Source organism: Camponotus vicinus, unplaced genomic scaffold (genome assembly GCF_025532165.1).
Source record: "Camponotus vicinus isolate PSW18456_S1 unplaced genomic scaffold, iyCamVici1.0 SCAF_14, whole genome shotgun sequence".
Classification (NCBI taxonomy): domain Eukaryota; kingdom Metazoa; phylum Arthropoda; class Insecta; order Hymenoptera; family Formicidae; genus Camponotus; species Camponotus vicinus.
Window position 1 is genome coordinate 6961335 of NW_028141950.1, and position 18666 is coordinate 6980000.

At 31.4% G+C, this 18666-nt stretch overlaps 1 protein-coding gene across 1 annotated transcript; it reads left to right on the top strand.

Moving 5' to 3' along the window:
* Positions 1-9621: 9621 nt before the first annotated feature.
* On the top strand, positions 9622-12267 carry LOC145965311 (lipase 3-like). The gene is made up of 6 exons (XM_083088762.1): positions 9622-9665; positions 9816-9930; positions 10313-10573; positions 11337-11489; positions 11642-11869; positions 12008-12267. Exons 1-6 carry the CDS (start codon positions 9634-9636, stop codon positions 12179-12181), a joined length of 963 nt encoding a protein of 320 aa, XP_082944888.1. The 5' UTR covers positions 9622-9633; the 3' UTR covers positions 12182-12267.
* Positions 12268-18666: the final 6399 nt, after the last annotated feature.

Below are 18666 nucleotides of genomic sequence, written 5' to 3' on the forward strand. Positions count from 1 at the left end.
AAATTATGTATAGAATTACAATCATAGAATTGTTCGTACATCAGAAATTATCCGTGCACAAAATTGTTGTAACGACAACATCTAATGATAAGAAAACAAATAAAATGTTACAAGACGTTTAAAAGATCAAGCAACGCGGTAGCGTCGCGACGCCAAGTACATAAAAAACAGATCTGAGCATTGAGTTGAGAGTCACTGTTCTCGACGCGGCGCTACCAAGTAGCTTATCCGGAATTTCACGTCAAGTAAACTTTCGATTAAGATATTTAATAAACTAAAGCCGTAATTAAAAATCTAACGGCATTTTTCTGATATAATGTGAATACAAGCTTTCGATTGTGACCAGTTTGAATAAAATCGGTGCAGTCAATCCCGAGAAATGATAATCGCATGTCAGAATTGTGACATTTTTCATTTTCCGTCATAATAAGATTCAGACTCATGAACGTATCTTCGTACGCACACATTCAAAGCGATTTTGTCCCTCAAGCTGCGTTCATACCGCGCGTATATGATTATTCGCTTTGGTGTGCAAAAATGCTTTAAGAAACAAAACCATTTATGTACATGTGTGTGCATACGTGTGATATGTGTATATGTGTGTGTATATGTGTGTGTATACGTATGAGAGATTAATTTATCGCATAACAATTTTCAAAAACCTTTTGGGAGTAAAATCTAATCTATCTCGAAAACGGTATCACAAAAATATAAAAACTGTGCCGTTAGATAAGACTTCTAAGGAGACTAATTTATCGTATTATAACAATATTCAAAAACCAACCCTTGGGAGTGAACTCTAATATCTAGAAAATGAAACCTTGTAAAAATACGCGACTTACCCTTAGTAAAGATTTTTAAAAATGCGTATATACTTTTTGCAGAAATAATATAAATAATTATATTCCACAAAATGATAACTGTCTATTCTCTTTATTAAGATTAATATATAATATGTCAAAATATATTATGTCTAAACAGAAATGAGAAAAATTTCACAATATTTACTTTTTGATTGATGAATATTACAAAATTCACAGTCCACTTGGTTGTCGTTAAGTGTCACAAATCTGTGTTTTTATATAATACTAATAAATGTACTTGGCGTCGCGACGCTGCTGCGTCTCTTGACAATAACTTTTAATATGTCACTTCCTTGATACATTATTACACACTACTTCTCTTCCTTGTTCTACACTATTCCGCACTATACTCTAATAAATTAATCTCTCACACGTACGTACACACATACATATACATATCACACGTATGCACGCATATGATTTTGTCTCTTAAAGCATTGTACATATCGACACAATAATCGTATACGCACGCTGTGAACGCCGCTTGAGGGACAAACTCGCTTTGCGTGTGTGCGTGCGAACATATGTACGTGAGTCTGAACCTGGAGAAAAACGAAAAATGTCACAATTCTGATATTCGATCATTTCTCAGGATTGACTGCACCGATTTTATTCAAACTGGTCGCAATCGAAAGTTTATATTCACATTATATAATAAAAGTGTCGTTAGATTTTTAATTACGGCTTTAGTTTCTGAAATATTTTAATCGAAAGTTTATTTGACGTAAAATTCCCGATAAGCTACTTGGTAGCGCCGTGTCGAGAATAGTTTCAATGCTCGGATCCAATTTTTTATCAGTTTTTTATGTACTTGGCGTCGCGACGCTACCGCGTCGCTTGATTACTTTGATTTTTCTTTTTTTTTTTTTTAATGAAAATGGATCGATTTGAAGGAAATACGTCAAAGAATGGATAGAAAATCTTGAAATGTAAAAAAAAATCGCCTTATCGATTTTATCATCTCACTCTAGCTTTTAATCCGTATAAGATTAAATTATCCTTCGCTGAGAAAGAATCTGTCACCCTTTACCGCCATAATTCTTTTTGATCGACCGTTTATCATTTCTTCTCGATAGACGAGTATATTGTACAAAATAATTAATGCGTAACGCTCATAATATGCATTAAATAGCACTGTGAACCTCGCGACTAATACACTAAATAAAATATTACGGGGCATTTATAAAAGCACGACATAAATAAATGCTTAAGCGTTATGTACAGTGATTAAGTAAAAATCGCTAAACTTGATTAGCGCGCCCGTGTTCGTGAAATGTAACAAGAATTTTGCATCTTCAATAAGGGATATTATTATTTATAAATCAATGAGTGTCGCATTTATTAAGCATGACAAACGGAAAAGAAATTTCTCTAATCACATTATCATACGTAGGGGAGACCAGGGACAAAAGTAACAGCGTCATGAAAGTAACAAGCCTCCTACTAAACTACACAATATGTTGAATAATTTGTACTATACATATACAGGGTGGACCATTTTAACCTTTAATGGAGAATAACTCGACCGGTAAGCGAAATAATAAAAAAAGTTTTATACAAAAGTTGTTGGGCAAGTAGGGGGGACATAAGATGGTGTCATTGGTTTGATCTTGGATGGCATCGTTAAGGTCAGGTCAAGGACACCTTTAATTTCTTAAATGGAACCACCTATTTTTTATTGCATATTCTTGTAGCTTATCTCGAGAGCTTTCCAAAACACTATAATTAAGTACCTTTTCGTTAAGTACTTTTTGACTTATGAGGCTTGAAATAATTTCTTAATTTTACATAAACCGTAAAATATCTTGTAAAATATTCATTTTTCGATTATCTTACCTTAATACTTTTACGTACAAAATAATGAGAGGAATCAATTGGTGTAAAGAAAACACATAGTTGTTTCGAAGAAAAAATATGTAATTTGCAATTAACAATTCCATATTTTTTCTTTGAAACAACTTTCCATTTAAGTTCCATTTAAGAAATTAAAGGTGTCCTTGACCTGACCTTAACGATGCCATCCAAGGTCAAACCTATCACACCATCTTATATCCCCCTCCTTGCCCAACAACTTTTGTATAAAACTTTTATTATTATTTCGCTTACCGGTCGAGTTATTCTCCATTAAATGTTAAAATGGTCCACCCTGTATATACAGGGTGTTCTAAAAAGGTATGTTAAAAATTTAAGGATTTAATTTATTCCTCACACCTGAAGGATGAAAAAATGTTATATGGACATACGTGAGGAAATGCTTATTTCAGGAGTTATGTTGAAAATACTGTTAGCTGTATTACTTACACTAGGAAAAATTTAAGGTTAATTATTGCAGACGACAATCGTTTAATTAGGCTTATTTACATTTCGGTTTAACGTGACCTTGAGTATGTTATAATAAATGTTGAAAATGTTCACCATTTTCCTGTATACAAGCAGTGACACGTCGACGCATCGATTCACGGACACGTTCAAAAATGCCTGGCGTACAGCGGATTGTCTCGCAACCTGCAGTGATACGGTCACGAAGATCTTGAATATCATGCACTGGTGGCATTTTTGCCACATGGAAGCTTGCCCCGGCCCTATCTTAGGGTCCATCCGCCACTGCTATTTGGTACAGTGGGGATTTTAGTATATACTAGAGGGATCTTGGGGGATGTGGTCACTCTACGGCTAAAAGTATTTTTGTACACCAAAGCGATAATCGTATATGATGCGCGGTGTGAACATCGCTTGAGGGACAAAATCGCTTTGAATGTGTGCGTGCAAAGATACGTACGTGAGTCTGAATCTGAATTTTATTATGACGGAAATTGAAAAATGTCACAATTCTGACTTGCGAATATCATTTCTCGGGATTGACTGCACCGATTTTATTCAAACTGGTCACAATAGAAAGCTTGTATTCACATTATATCAGAAAAATGCCGTTAGATATTTTATTACGGCTTTCGTTTCTGAAATATTTTAATCGAAAGTTTATTTGACGTAAAATTCCGGATAAACTACTTGGTAGCGCCGCGTCGAGGACAGTGACTCTCAATGCTCGGATCCAGTTCTTTTTCAGTTTTTTTATGTACTTGGCGTCGCGACGCTACCGCGTCGCTTGATAATGTGATGGAAATATTTGTAAATTTATATTACAAATATATAAACATTTACATATACAACAATTATATATATAATATATATAATATATAATATATAATATATAATATATAATATATTTAATATATATATATATATTATACATATATAAAATATATTATATATATGCATGCAAATATAAATCAATAAAAATATATATATGACATTATCTCATTACAATATATTGAACACAATGCAAAAGATTGCATTTTTTATTATATTATGCAATAATAATATCCGTAATGGCGGAACTAAAAATGTCGATATTAATTATCGATATTATCAACATTTTTAGTTACATTTAAATGGGGGCGCTAATCCGTCGGAGTTTGCCCGTCGCTTTAGGATCCCCTTAAGCGCAGTAGTATTCATATTGCGTTCGCGGACCGAGCGCGTATTCTGCTTTATTTTCAATAACCTACATCTCACCTGAAAAACTCTCGAATTGTCCGTTTTCTTTTACAGTTTGTTGAATCATTCGTGGGTGAGATGAAATTTATCATGTATTTGCTGTCGTTTATGGTCGTTTGTGGTCGTTTTAGTGCGGCCCTAGCAAATGTGATCCCTCAGTTAAGCATTCTCTTGAAGAGAATAATATGGACTATTTGGTCAAAGACCGAATTCAATTCTGACGTCATTGTTAACACGGTAAATAAAAGTTTTCATTTATAGAAACGAGGATTAAAATCTTTAATATTTCGATTAACTTTTTCAATGGTGTTGAAAGTGATAACCAGAGAGAAGAAGAGAGGTGTCATGGCCCGCTTTTAGGTGATCCCTGAAAGCGATAGCCCTCTGTGGACCTTAAAAACGTGCACCTAAACTATAGCACATAGCACGGAATAGAACCAGAAATTGTGCACCTTATATGTTACCCTCATTCGTGCACCTTGGCTTCGTAGTTTAGGTGCACGTTTTTAAGGTCCACAGAGGGCTATCGCTTTCAGGGATCACCTAAAAGCGGGCCATGACACCTCTCTTCTTCTCTCTGGTTATCATTTTCAGAGAGAGAGAGAGAGAGAGAGAGAGAGAGAGAGAGAGAGAGAGGATATCGAATTCGTCATTTCTCATTTATATTAAAATTTATTTGATATACGTAAAGAAAACATATGATTCTTCTTAAGAAAAAATATATCGCTGCTCATTGCAAATTCATATATAAGAAAAAAAATATATATATATTCATATTTTTTTTTCTTATATATGAATTTGCAATGAGTAGCGACATATTTTTTTTTAAGAACAATCATATGTTTTCTGTACATTAACTGATTCCTCTTATTATTATATGCATAAAATTATTAAACTAAAATAATCGAAAAATGAACATTTTATCAGATATTTTATAATTTATATAAAATTATGTCAATCAACTTAAAGAATCGAATATCTCGTTAACTATTCAATTTTTGACTATCCGATCTTTATAACTTTTTACATGGAATATTGCGAGGAATCGATTTATATTAAAAAATAAGGATGGTTCCATTAAAAAATATGAAGATAATCTTGAAATTTCTGAAACGCTTCTACTTACGAAAACAATATTACTAGCATATCATGGTCCTTTTAATCGTACAATTTTCGTAATTACAATTCTTTCATATCTGTAAAAATAGCGTAGATATTTCAAGTGAGCAAAGTTATATGTATGTGTGTGTGTGTGTGTGTGTGTGTAGCGTACGGGAGTTATGTGAGCAAGCGAGAAGGTAATAAGAGAGAGCGAAATGGCAATAAGAGCGAAATAGCAATAGCACGAGCAACGAAGACTCGAAAATCGAGTCTTTCTTGCAGCCTGGCATACTATTTCTCTCTCGCTCGCTCCTACTACTATCTCGCTCGCTCCTATTACTATCTCACTCGCTTCTGTTATTGTTTCACTCGCTCTTACGTACTCATATACTGTCATGCTCATCTCGTTATCAAATCTGCCGCTGGCAAGCGGCCGATGACAAATTGTGACAAATAAATAAGTTAATTATTTTAAGATATATTTATAAAGGTATGCGAGTAATTTTAATGGAATAATGAGAATTTTGAGATTAAAATAATATCAAACACGATATAAATCGCATAAATTTAGTTAAATATAATTATAAAATTTTTATTACCCGACTAATTAAAAATTACCCGATTTACGTCGTGTTTGATATCATTTTAATCGTAAAAATCTCAATAATTCGTTAAAATTACTTTTATATCGATAAAATAAAAAATAAGTTTCAGTTTTTACTTTATAATCTCGTAAATTGCGAATGGATAGAGGAAGTGAAGAAGCCGATTGTGAGAGACTTCGGAATTCTTTGATGATAGGTCATCTCGCTCGCTTTCGACTCGTGGTTTCGCTGTCGCTCTCGCACTTGACAGGTCGTAAAGATAAGCGGACTCGGCTTCCTCGCGAATATAAACATCTTATAAAATAAAAACTGAAACTCCTATTTTTTTATTTTATCCATTTGAAAGTAATTTTAATGAATTATTGAGATTTTTGCGATTAAAATGATATCAAACACGACGTAAATCGGATAATTTTTAATTGGTCTGATAATAAAAAATTTTGATTATATATTTAACTACATTTATCCGATTGATACCGTGTTTGATGTTATTTTAATCGCAAAATTTTCATTATTCGATTAAAATTACTCGCATACCCTTATAGGGGGAGTTCCCCTAGTAGCGGACACTTAAGGTTTTTCGTAGATAAATTAAAAAAATGTATTTTTTATTTCTTTTATATTTTGCACTAATTATTAGTTAACAATATTAGAAATGAGAATAAATGAATGGAATAATCAACTTTTCTATAATATAATATTTAAATCAGTGTGAAACTTCGGTATAAAATTTTGTACGATCTTGAAGTGGCGCCTAGTACCGCACATTAAAATAGATCCCCTAAACACCGTATAACTTCAAAATAATTTATAACGATTACAAATATAATTATCAGAACATTCAGGAATATCAGCACATGCCTCGTGAGCCCATTCCTAGCAGTTGGAGCATTGAATTCAATTTTTTTCATTGCTCTTTAGGCAAACTGCACAGGTAGTATCATCGTTTGTATGTTTAGATGTTAGTGTTCTAGTTTTCTTTATCTTCTTTGATCGATTCGTCTTTTTAAACTTATTTCTTCATAGACATGCAATACTGACATTTTTAATGTCGGGCAAGGTTAGAACAAAATATTCTGTCCGAGCCAGGGGACAAAAAATGTATTAAAAAATAACGAATTCGTAAAAACTAGTTTACTTTATGCAAAAAGCACATAAATATTTGAAAACTATTTATCAAAATACTTCATAATACAAGAACACGTATTGTAGACAACAAATCTTCGTAAGTATGACCTGTTTCTAAATTATATAATGCAACGTTTTATCTTCAAACGCATCGATTAACAGTCCTTTTAGCTTGCGTACGCAAATCTGGAGTGTGTCGCATCCCGCATGTGGATCATTACACTCTCTCCGCCCTGTCACCGAAATAACCACCCAATCGCCTTTTTATTCGCATAGATATGATATATGTCCGGTACTAGGTGCCGTCCGGCGCTAGGAAAACTCGTATACGCTACACACACACACACACACACACATACATATAACTTTGCTCACTTGAAATATCTACGCTATTTTTACAGATATGAAAGAATTGTAATTACGAAAATTGTACGATTAAAAGGACCATGATATGCTAGTAATATTGTTTTCGTAAGTAGAAGCGTTTCAGAAATTTCAAGATTATCTTCATATTTTTTAATGGAACCATCCTTATTTTTTAATATAAATCGATTCCTCGCAATATTCCATGTAAAAAGTTATAAAGATAGGATAGTCAAAAATTGAATAGTTAACGAGATATTTGATTCTTTAAGTTGACATAATTTTATATAAATTATAAAATATTTGATAAAATGTTCATTTTTCGATTATTTTACTTTAATAATTTTATGTATAGAATAATAAGAGGAATCAGTTAATGTAAAGAAAACATATGATTGTTCTTAAAAAAAGTATGTCGCTGCTCATTGCAAATTCATATATAAGAAAAAAAAAAAAAAAAATATATATATATATATATACAGGATGAGTTTTGTTTCGTGTGTCAATCTTTTTATCATGCGGAGATTATCGATTGCATAATAAATTGACTGGTGCATAAATGTCAAATTTTTGATCGACCGTATCGAACGTTCGAATATAATGTGTACAATAATAATAATAAATACGTAGCTTTAATAATATTAATAAAAAATCCATATTACATAAGTTCAGCTTTTAATTTGCTTTAATTTTACACATTATATTCGAACCTTCGATACGGTCGATCAAAAAAATTGACATTTATGTACCGATCAATTTATTATGCAGTCGATAATCTCCCGCATAATAAAAAGATTGACACACGAAATAAAACTCACTGTGTATATATATATATACATACATATATATATATATACATGCAGAGAGAGGGGGGGGGGGGAGAGAGAGAGAGAGAGAGAGAGAGAGAGAGAGAGAGAGAGAGGATATCGAATTCGTCATTTCTCATTTATATTAAAATTTATTTGATATACGTAAGCACCTTGCTATACAGCACTGGTGCTACCGACATTTTGTGCACATAGCACGGAATAGAACCAGAAATTGTGTACCTTATATGTTACCCTCATTCGTGCAACTTGGCTTCGTAGTTTAGGTGCACGTTTTTATGGTCCACAGAGAGCGTATCGCTTTCAGGGATCACCTAAAAGAGGGCCATGAAATTCTTCTTTCTGTGATAACAAATGATCTTATGTCGCTACTAATTCCTTTATTTAAAAGAAAAATAATAATTCCGCAAAATTATATACAATTTTTAAAGATATATGAGATGGTATTTCTATATATTTTTGTAGCTCTCTAAGAGTAGATTTAACACTTATAAATACTAATTAATATTACTCAATTAACATTAAAGATTTTTTCTTTTTTTAATATTATATAATAATATGTTTAAATATTATTTTTTAAATAATATTTTTAAAATAATATTTTTTAAATAATATGGTTAAACAGTATTTTTTTAAATATTTATTTTAATTTCAAATTGATTTAAATTTAATTAAAAATTAATTTAAAAGATGAATATAAAAGAAATTAATTGTTTTAAAATATGCTTTGAAATCATTTTTATCGAGTCTCATATTTTATTGCGCGAAAGGATAATTGCTACAAATTTCTGTACAATCACACTTAATAAAAATGATGCTGATTTGATTTTGATTTATATCTCATGATTATTTTTATTATAACGATTTTACACATTAATTATTCATATTTTTTAGATATTAAAGTATTATATTTATATTATTTGTATTATAGAATTGCCCTATTTATTTGAAAGTAAATATAATATGCACTTCTTGTTGCTCAAATTTATTTCAAGTTTAGGCCAACTTTCCTTTTTCTTACGCAGTTTTTTTCTTTCAGCCGGAGATGATAAGAGAAGCTGAGTATCCCGTGGAAGCTCACGTTATAACGACGGAGGACGGCTATCTCTTGACGTTACATCGTATACCAGGTGGCAAGGATTCTTTACCCGTGCTGCTGCTGCACTGTCTTACAGCCAGCTCCTCAAAATGGCTTATCCCTGGCAAAGGCAAAGCATTCCGTACGATCATTAATCAATTTTTAAACGCATACATGTATCGCAAAACTGCTATAACATTGTCAATTTTATTTCTATCGTAAAAATGCCACAAAATTTAGAAATTAATATTATATATATAATATGATACTACAACACTTTTATTTATTTTAGCTTATCTATTAGCAGATCAGGGATACGATGTTTGGTTGGGAAATTTTCGTGGTACTACCTACTCGAAGGCACATATCTCAATATCTCCGTCGAATCCGACATTTTGGGATTTCAGGTACCAATACAACAAAATAAAATAGGAATAATAATGTATTATAAAAATAAGATAATAATAATTGTTACAATATCATTATAATTTTAATTTGACGTGATACACAAGAACTTTTATATATATTTATTTACACTTTTAAAAATGCATCGTCTTCAAGATATCTCACATTTAATTGTGCCAATATAATGCATTTATTATTATTTTTCTTGATTTTTTATGTAAATAACTTTTTGTGCAAAATTTTAGTTTCTGCTTATATTACGTGCGTAACACTTAATATATTATATACATATGTACACAATATATTTATTTTCTCTGTGTGTGTGTATGTAAATATTTATATATTTTTTATATTTTTTATTTTATTGATTTTATTGATTTATAGATTAAATTTTTCATTAGCTTTGACGAAATAGGCATCTATGATGTATCCGCAATGATTACATTTATCACGAACATGAGATCGCAACCATTGCACACATGTGTTGGCCATTCTATGGGCACAACGTGTTTTTACATAATGGCATCAGAGCGTCCAGAAATCGCTCGAATGGTGAAATTGATGATCAACTTCGGGCCGGGGGTCTTTCTAAATCATATGCAAAGTCCGATACGATTCTTGGTTCCCATCAGGAGAATGATTAAAGTAAAATAATATAATAGTGATGTTAAAAGTCATATATATAAATTTTATTATCGTGTAATAACTAAACAAATTGAAATATAAAAAATATTGTACATTTTGTATTTTTTTTGTTATAGATAAAATTTTTAAACTGTTATCTAAAGAAACAAAAATAATGTTAACGACGTTAGAAATAAATGTTATGGTATATAAATAATGTAAGCTATATAAGTAGTTACGTTAGTCCTAACGAAATTGATATTTTTGATTAGCTACTTAAATCTAATAATCGATTCATATTAATACTTGTACTACACGATCATATGCTCATTGTTTACCGCTTATGTTTTTTATATATTATTGACTTAATGTGTTATTTTTCAATTTTTATTCTATTAATAGAATGAAAGAAATTTCTTGTAAAATAGAAAAAAAATATTTGTCTCACAGTGAAATATAAATGAGAAATACAATGGATTCCGTTTTACAAATTTCCGAAGAAATTAATTCTAAACATTCAAAAACTTACTTCTCTTTTTATGCTTCACATCCTGTTTGTTTTTGCAGTACATATTGAATTTATGGTTCCAAATTTTAACAAGATATTCTTTGACGAGTTAAAATTAAAATTGGAGCAATTCTCGAAGCTTTTATAAATTAATGTAATATGTTGAAAAAACTAGATAAAAATTTCCTAATTTATTCTTAAAGTTATATCGTTAAAACTTTAATAAAGAAAAATTAAAAGTAAATTACATCACGATTAAGAGATATTCAATTGCAGATAGTGATGCAATTGTTTTTCCACGGTGAATTTCTCCAGAGCGATTTTGTGAGATTTCTTTTGAAAAATATCTGCGACCAAAACATCGCCGGAAAGATCTGCTACAATATAATGTCTATAATATGGGGTGATGATCGCGAACAATTTAATTACGTGAGTACATAATTTCGCGAATATCGCGATCGAAGTATAATTCCATCCAAGCTTCGATTATCATGTATTAACTTGCTCGACTATAGATTGCTGTAGATTTAACTTAACATATATCTTTATATATATCTTTATTATTCTCTATTTATTCTTAGACCTTGCAACCCATCATCTTAAGTGACTTCCTGGACGGCGTCTCGGTTAAGACAATGGAACACTACGCTCAAGGAATCCAGTCGGGCAAGTTTCGCAAATATGATTACGGTCGCGCCAGAAATCTATTGATATATAATACGACTGAACCTCCGGACTACGATCTGGCGAATATCGCGGTACCTATTGCAATATTCTACGGTCCTGGCGATTTGATAGTTAATATCGCCGTAAGTAATACGTAGCAGAGATTTATTCGTGTTAATTGTGTAGCTAAGTCAAGTTTTGACGTAAAATCAGAAAGATAATTTAAAGGAAATCGTGCAATAACTGACAAAAACAATAACTGACAAAAGAATTTCTTTAAGGATGTGAAAAGATTGTATCACATACTTCCCAATGTAGTGGATATGTACGAAGTGCCGTGGCCCAAATTCAATCATCTGGATTTTATATGGGCTAATGATGCGCCCAAACTCGTGTATGAGAGAGCATTCAAGCTTATGAAGAATAAAAATTTAAGCACTGTTATATCGATGTGATAATATTACAAAAGATAGTTTAAATAAATGATAAATATTTCACACTAAACCTTATTATTGATGAGAATCAGAATCGTTCAGAGTTCGCTGAAAAAATATGAAGTTATAATATTTCAATATTTTAATTATTATTTATGATTAATGTGAAGACGAATTAGTACAATACGCTTGTTTACTTGCGATAAAGATAAAGAGAATTCCGATCTTTTTCACACCTATACTGAAAATCAAGAAACTACTTATGTGTAATGGAAATAAAAAAAAGGTCATCTATTACATCGTATCTAAAGTCACCGAATTAGATAGAAATTATGTATAGAATTACAATCATAGAATTGTTCGTACATCAGAAATTATCCGTGCACAAAATTGTTGTAACGACAACATCTAATGATAAGAAAAGAAATAAAATGTTGCAAGACGTTTAAAAGATCAAGCGACGCGGTAGCGTCGCGACGCCACGTACATTTATTAGTATTATATAAAAACACAGATTTGTGACACTTAACGACAACCAAGTGGACTGTGAATTTTGTAATATTCATCAATCAAAAAGTAAATATTGTGAAATTTTTTTCATTTCTGTTTAGACATATTATATTTTGACATATTATATATTAATCTTAATAAAGAGAATAGACAGTTATCATTTTATGGAATATAATTATTATGTAATTTATAATTATATATATATATATATATATATTGTTATTATACATGTAGGGAATATATATATATATATATATATATATATATATATATATATATATTCCCTACATGTATAATAACAATTATATATGTGTGGGTGTGTATGTGTGCGGGCGCGCGCGTGCGTGCGCGAGCGTGCGTGTGTGTGCGTGCGTGCGTGTGCGTGTGTGTGTGCGTGCGTGCGTGCGTGCGTGCGTGCGTGCGTGCGTGCGTGCGTGCGTGCGTGCGTGCGTGCGTGCGTGCGTGTGTGCGTGCGTGCGTGCGTGCGTGCGTGTGTGTGTGTGTGTGTGTGTGTGTGTGTGTGTGTGTGTGTGTGTGTGTGTGTGTGTGTGTGTGTGTGTGTGTGTGTGTGTGTGTGTGTGTGTGTGTGTGTGTGTGTGTGTGTGTGTGTGTGTGTGTGTGTGTGTAGCATATACGGAAGTTATGTGAGTAAGTGAGAAGGTAATAAGAGAGAGCGAAATGGCAATAAGAGCGAGCGAGATAACAATAGCACGAGCAACGAAGACTCGGAAATCGAGTCTCTTGCAGCCTGGCATACTACTTCTCTCTCGTTCGCTCCTATTACTATCTCGCTCGCTTCAGTTATTGTTTCACTCGCTTTTACGTACTCGTATACTGTCATGCTCATCTCGTTATCAAATCTGCCGCTGGCAAGCGGCCGATGACAAATTGTGACAAATAAATAAGTTAATTATTTTAAGATATATCTATAAGGGTATGCGAGTAATTTTAATGGAATAATGAAAATTTTGCGATTAAAATAACATCAAACACGGTATCAATTGGATAAATGTAGTTAAATATATAATCAAAATTTTTATTATCAGACCAATTAAAAATTATCCGATTTACGTCGTGTTTGATATCATTTTATTCGCAAAAATCTCAATAATTCATTAAAATTTCTTTCAAATGGATAAAATAAAAAATAGGAGTTTCAGTTCTTATTTTATTAATATCACATAATTTATTGTACTTGGCTAATAGTATTGATCTCATATCGGTTTTTAAATATTTTATTTTTATCACTCTTTTAAATTTTTGATTTTTTTTATGTACTTGGCGTATTTTTTTACCTTTATAAGGTTTTTTTTAGGGGATATTATTCCTACAGAAAATATATGTTAGATTTTTTAAAGATATTTTCTTATATACTTGACGTATTTTATTTTACCGTTATAAGGTTGTTTCTAGAGGGATATCACCACCTTTTTGTAAAAATTTATATTATTTCTGCAAAAAATATATACGCATTTTTAAAAATCTTTACTAAGGGTAAGTCGCGTATTTTTACAAGGTTTCATTTTCTAGATATTAGAGTTCACTCCCAGGGTTGGTTTTTGAATTTTGTTATAATACGATAAATTAGTCTTCTTAGAAGTCTTATCTAACGGCACAGTTTTTATATTTTTGTGATACTGTTTTCGAGATAGATTAGATTTTACCCACAAGAGGTTTTTGAAAATTGTTATGCGATAAATTAATCTCTCACACGTATACACACACATATACACATATCACACGTATGCACACACATGTACATAAATGATTTTGTTTCTTAAAGCATTTTTGCACACTAAAGCGAATAATCATATATGCGCGGTATAAACGCAGCTTGAGGGACAAAATCGCTTTGAATGTGTGCGTGCAAAGATACGTACGTGAGTCTGAATCTGAATCTTATTATGACGGAAATTGAAAAATGTCACAATTCTGACTTGCGATTATCATTTCTCGGGATTGACTACACCGATTCTATTCAAACTGATCACAATCGAAAGCTTGTATTCACATTATATCAGAAAAATGCCGTTAGATTTTTTATTACGGCTTTCGTTTCTGAAATATTTTAATCGAAAGTTCATTTGACGTAAAATTCCGGATAAGCTACTTGGTAGCGCCGCGTCGAGGACAGTAACTCTCAATGCTCAGATCCAGTTCTCTTTCAGTTTTTTTATGTACTTGGCGTCGCGACGCTACCGCGTCGCTTGATAATGTAATGGAAATGTTTGTAAATTTATATGACAAATATATAAACATTTACATATACAACAATTATATATATATATAATATATTTACATATATATAATATATAATATATTTAATATATATATATATATATATATATATATATATATATATATATATTATACATATATAAAATATATTATATATATGCATGTAAATATAAATCAATAAAAATATATACAAGGTGAGCCATTTTAATTAACGCAATCAATTATTTCGGAAACAAAGCATTTTAGAGAAAAATGTTTCAGACAAAAGTTTTATGGTTTCGAGGGGGCCATAAGATGGTATCATTGGTTTGACCTTGAAGAATTATTTGAAGGTCACATGAAGGTCACCTTTAATTTCTTAAATGGAACCTACAATTTGTCATTGCATATTCTTGTAGCTTATCTCGAGGGCTTTCCAAAACACTATAATTAAGTGCCTTTTCGTTAAGTACTTTTTGAGTTATGAGGCTTGAAATAATTTCTTAATTTTACATAAACCGTAAAATATCTTGTAAAATATTCATTTTTCGATTATCTTACCTTAATACTTTTACGTACAAAATAATGAGAGGAATCAACTGGTGTAAAGAAAACACATAGTTGTTTTGAAGAAAAAATATATAATTTGCAATTAACAATTCCATATTTTTTCTTAAAAACAACTATGTGTTTTCTTTACACCAATTGATTCCTCTCATTATTTTGTACGTAAAAGTATTAAGATAAGATAATCGAAAAATGAATATTTTACAAGATATTTTACGGCTTATGTAAAATTAAGAAATTATTTCAAGCCTCATAACTCAAAAAGTACTTAACGAAAAGGTACTTAATTATAGTGTTTTGGAAAGCTCTCGAGATAAGCTACAAGAATATGCAATGACAAATAGTAGGTTCCATTTAAGAAATTGAAGGTGACCTTCATGTGACCTTCAAATAACTCTTCAAGGTCAAACCAATGATAACATCTTATGGCCCCCTCGAAATCATAAAACTTTTGTCTGAAACATTTTTCTCTACAATGCTTTGTTTCCGAAATAATTGCGTGCGTTAATTAAAATGGCTCACCCTGTATATGACATTATCTCATTTCAATATATTGAACACAATGCAAAAGATTGCATTTTTTATTATATTATGCAATAATAATGTCCGTAATGGCGGAACGAAAAATGTCGATATTAATTTTCGATATTATCAACATTTTTAGTTACATTTAGATGGGGGCGCTAATCCGTCGGAGTTTGCCCGTCGCTTTAGGATCCCCTTAAGCGCAGTAGTATTCATATTGCGTTCGCAGACCGAGCGCGTATTCTGCTTTATTTTCAATAACATATATCTTATCTGAAAAACTCTCGAATTGTCCGTTTTATTTTACTGTTTGTTGAATCATTCGTGGGTAAGATGAAATTTATCATGTATTTGCTGTCGTTTATGGTCGTTTGTGGCCGTTTTAGTGCGGCCCTAGCAAATGTGATCCCTCAGTTAAGCATTCTCTTGAAGAGAATAATATGGACTATTTGGTTGAAGACCGAATTCAATTCTGACGTCATTGTTAACACGGTAAATAAAAGTTTTCATTTATAGAAACGAGGATTAAAATCTTTAATATTTCGATTAACTTTTTCAATGGTGTTGAAAATGATAACCAGATAGAAGAAGAGAGGTGTCATGGCCCGCTTTTAGGTGATCCCTGAAAGCGATAGCCCTCTGTGGACTTTATAAACGTGCACCTAAACTACGAAGCCAAGGTGCACGAATGAGGGTAACATATAAGGTGCACAATTTCTGGTTCTATTCCGTGCTATGTGCACAAAATGTCGGTAGCACCAGTGCTGTATAGCAAAGTGCTTACGGATATCAAATAAATTTTAATATAAATGAGAAATGACGAATTTACGATCCTCGAGAGGATATCGAATTCGTCATTTCTCATTTATATTAAAATTTATTTGATATCTCATTCGTGCATCTTGGCTTCGTAGTTTAGGTGCACGTTTTTAAGGTCCACAGAGGGCTATCGCTTTCAGGGATCACCTAAAAGCGGGCCATGACACCTCTCTTCTTCTCTCTGGTTATCATTTTCAGAGAGAGAGAGAGAGAGAGAGAGAGAGAGAGAGAGAGGATATCGAATTCGTCATTTTTCATTAATATTAAAATTTATTTGATATACGTAAAGAAAACATATGATTGTTCTTAAGAAAAAATATGTCGCTGCTCATTGCAAATTCATATATAAGAAAAAAAATATATATATATATATAAATATATTTATATATATATATTATTTTTCTTATATATGAATTTGCAATGAGCAACGACATATTTTTTCTTAAGAACAATCATATGTTTTCTTTACATTAACTGATTCCTCTTATTATCATATGCATAAAATTATTAAACTAAAATAATCGAAAAATGAACATTTTATCAGATATTTTATAATTTATATAAAATTATGTCAACTTAAAGAATCAAATATCTCGTTAACTATTCAATTTTTGACTATCCGATCTTTATAACTTTTTACACGGAATATTGCGAGGAATCGATTTATATTAAAAAATAAGGATGGTTCCATTAAAAAATATGAAGATAATCTTGAAATTTCTGAAACGCTTCTACTTACGAAAACAATATTACCAGCATATCATGGTCCTTTTAATCGTACAATTTTCGTAATTATAATTCTTTCATATCTGTAAAAATAGCGTAGATATTTCAAGTGAGCAAAGTTATATATATATATGTGTGTGTGTGTGTAGCGTACGGGAGTTATGTGAGCAAGCGAGAAGGTAATAAGAGAGAGCGAAATGGCAATAAGAGCGAAATAGCAATAGCACGAGCAACGAAGACTCGAAAATCGAGTCTTTCTTGCAGCCTGGCATACTATTTCTCTCTCGCTCGCTCCTACTACTATCTCGCTCGCTCCTATTACTATCTCACTCGCTTCTGTTATTGTTTCACGCGTTCTTACGTACTCATATACTGTCATGCTCATCTCGTTATCAAATCTGCCGCTGGCAAGCGGCCGATGACAAATTGTGACAAATAAATAAGTTAATTATTTTAAGATATATTTATAAAGGTATGCGAGTAATTTTAATGGAATAATGAGAATTTTGAGATTAAAATAATATCAAACACGATATAAATCGCATAAATTTAGTTAAATATAATTATAAAATTTTTATTATCAGACTAATTAAAAATTACCCGATTTACGTCGTGTTTGATATCATTTTAATCGCAAATATCTCAATAATTCATTAAAATTACTTTCATATCGATAAAATAAAAAATAAGTTTCAGTTTTTACTTTATAATCTCGTAAATTGCGAATGGATAGAGGAAGTGAAGAAGCCGATTGTGAGAGACTTCGGAATTCTTTGATGATAGGTCATCTCGCTCGCTTTCGACTCGTGGTTTCGCTGTCGCTCTCGCACTTGACAGGTCGTAAAGATAAGCGGACTCGGCTTCCTCGCGAATGTAAACATCTTATAAAATAAAAACTGAAACTCCTATTTTTTTATTTTCCATTTGAAAGTAATTTTAATGATTTATTGAGATTTTTGCGATTAAAATGATATCAAACACGACGTAAATCGGATAATTTTTAATTGGTCTGATAATAAAAATTTTGATTATATATTTAACTACATTTATCCGATTGATACCGTGTTTGATGTTATTTTAATCGCAAAATTTTAATTATTCGATGAAAATTACTCGCATACCCTTTTAGGGGGAGCTCCCCT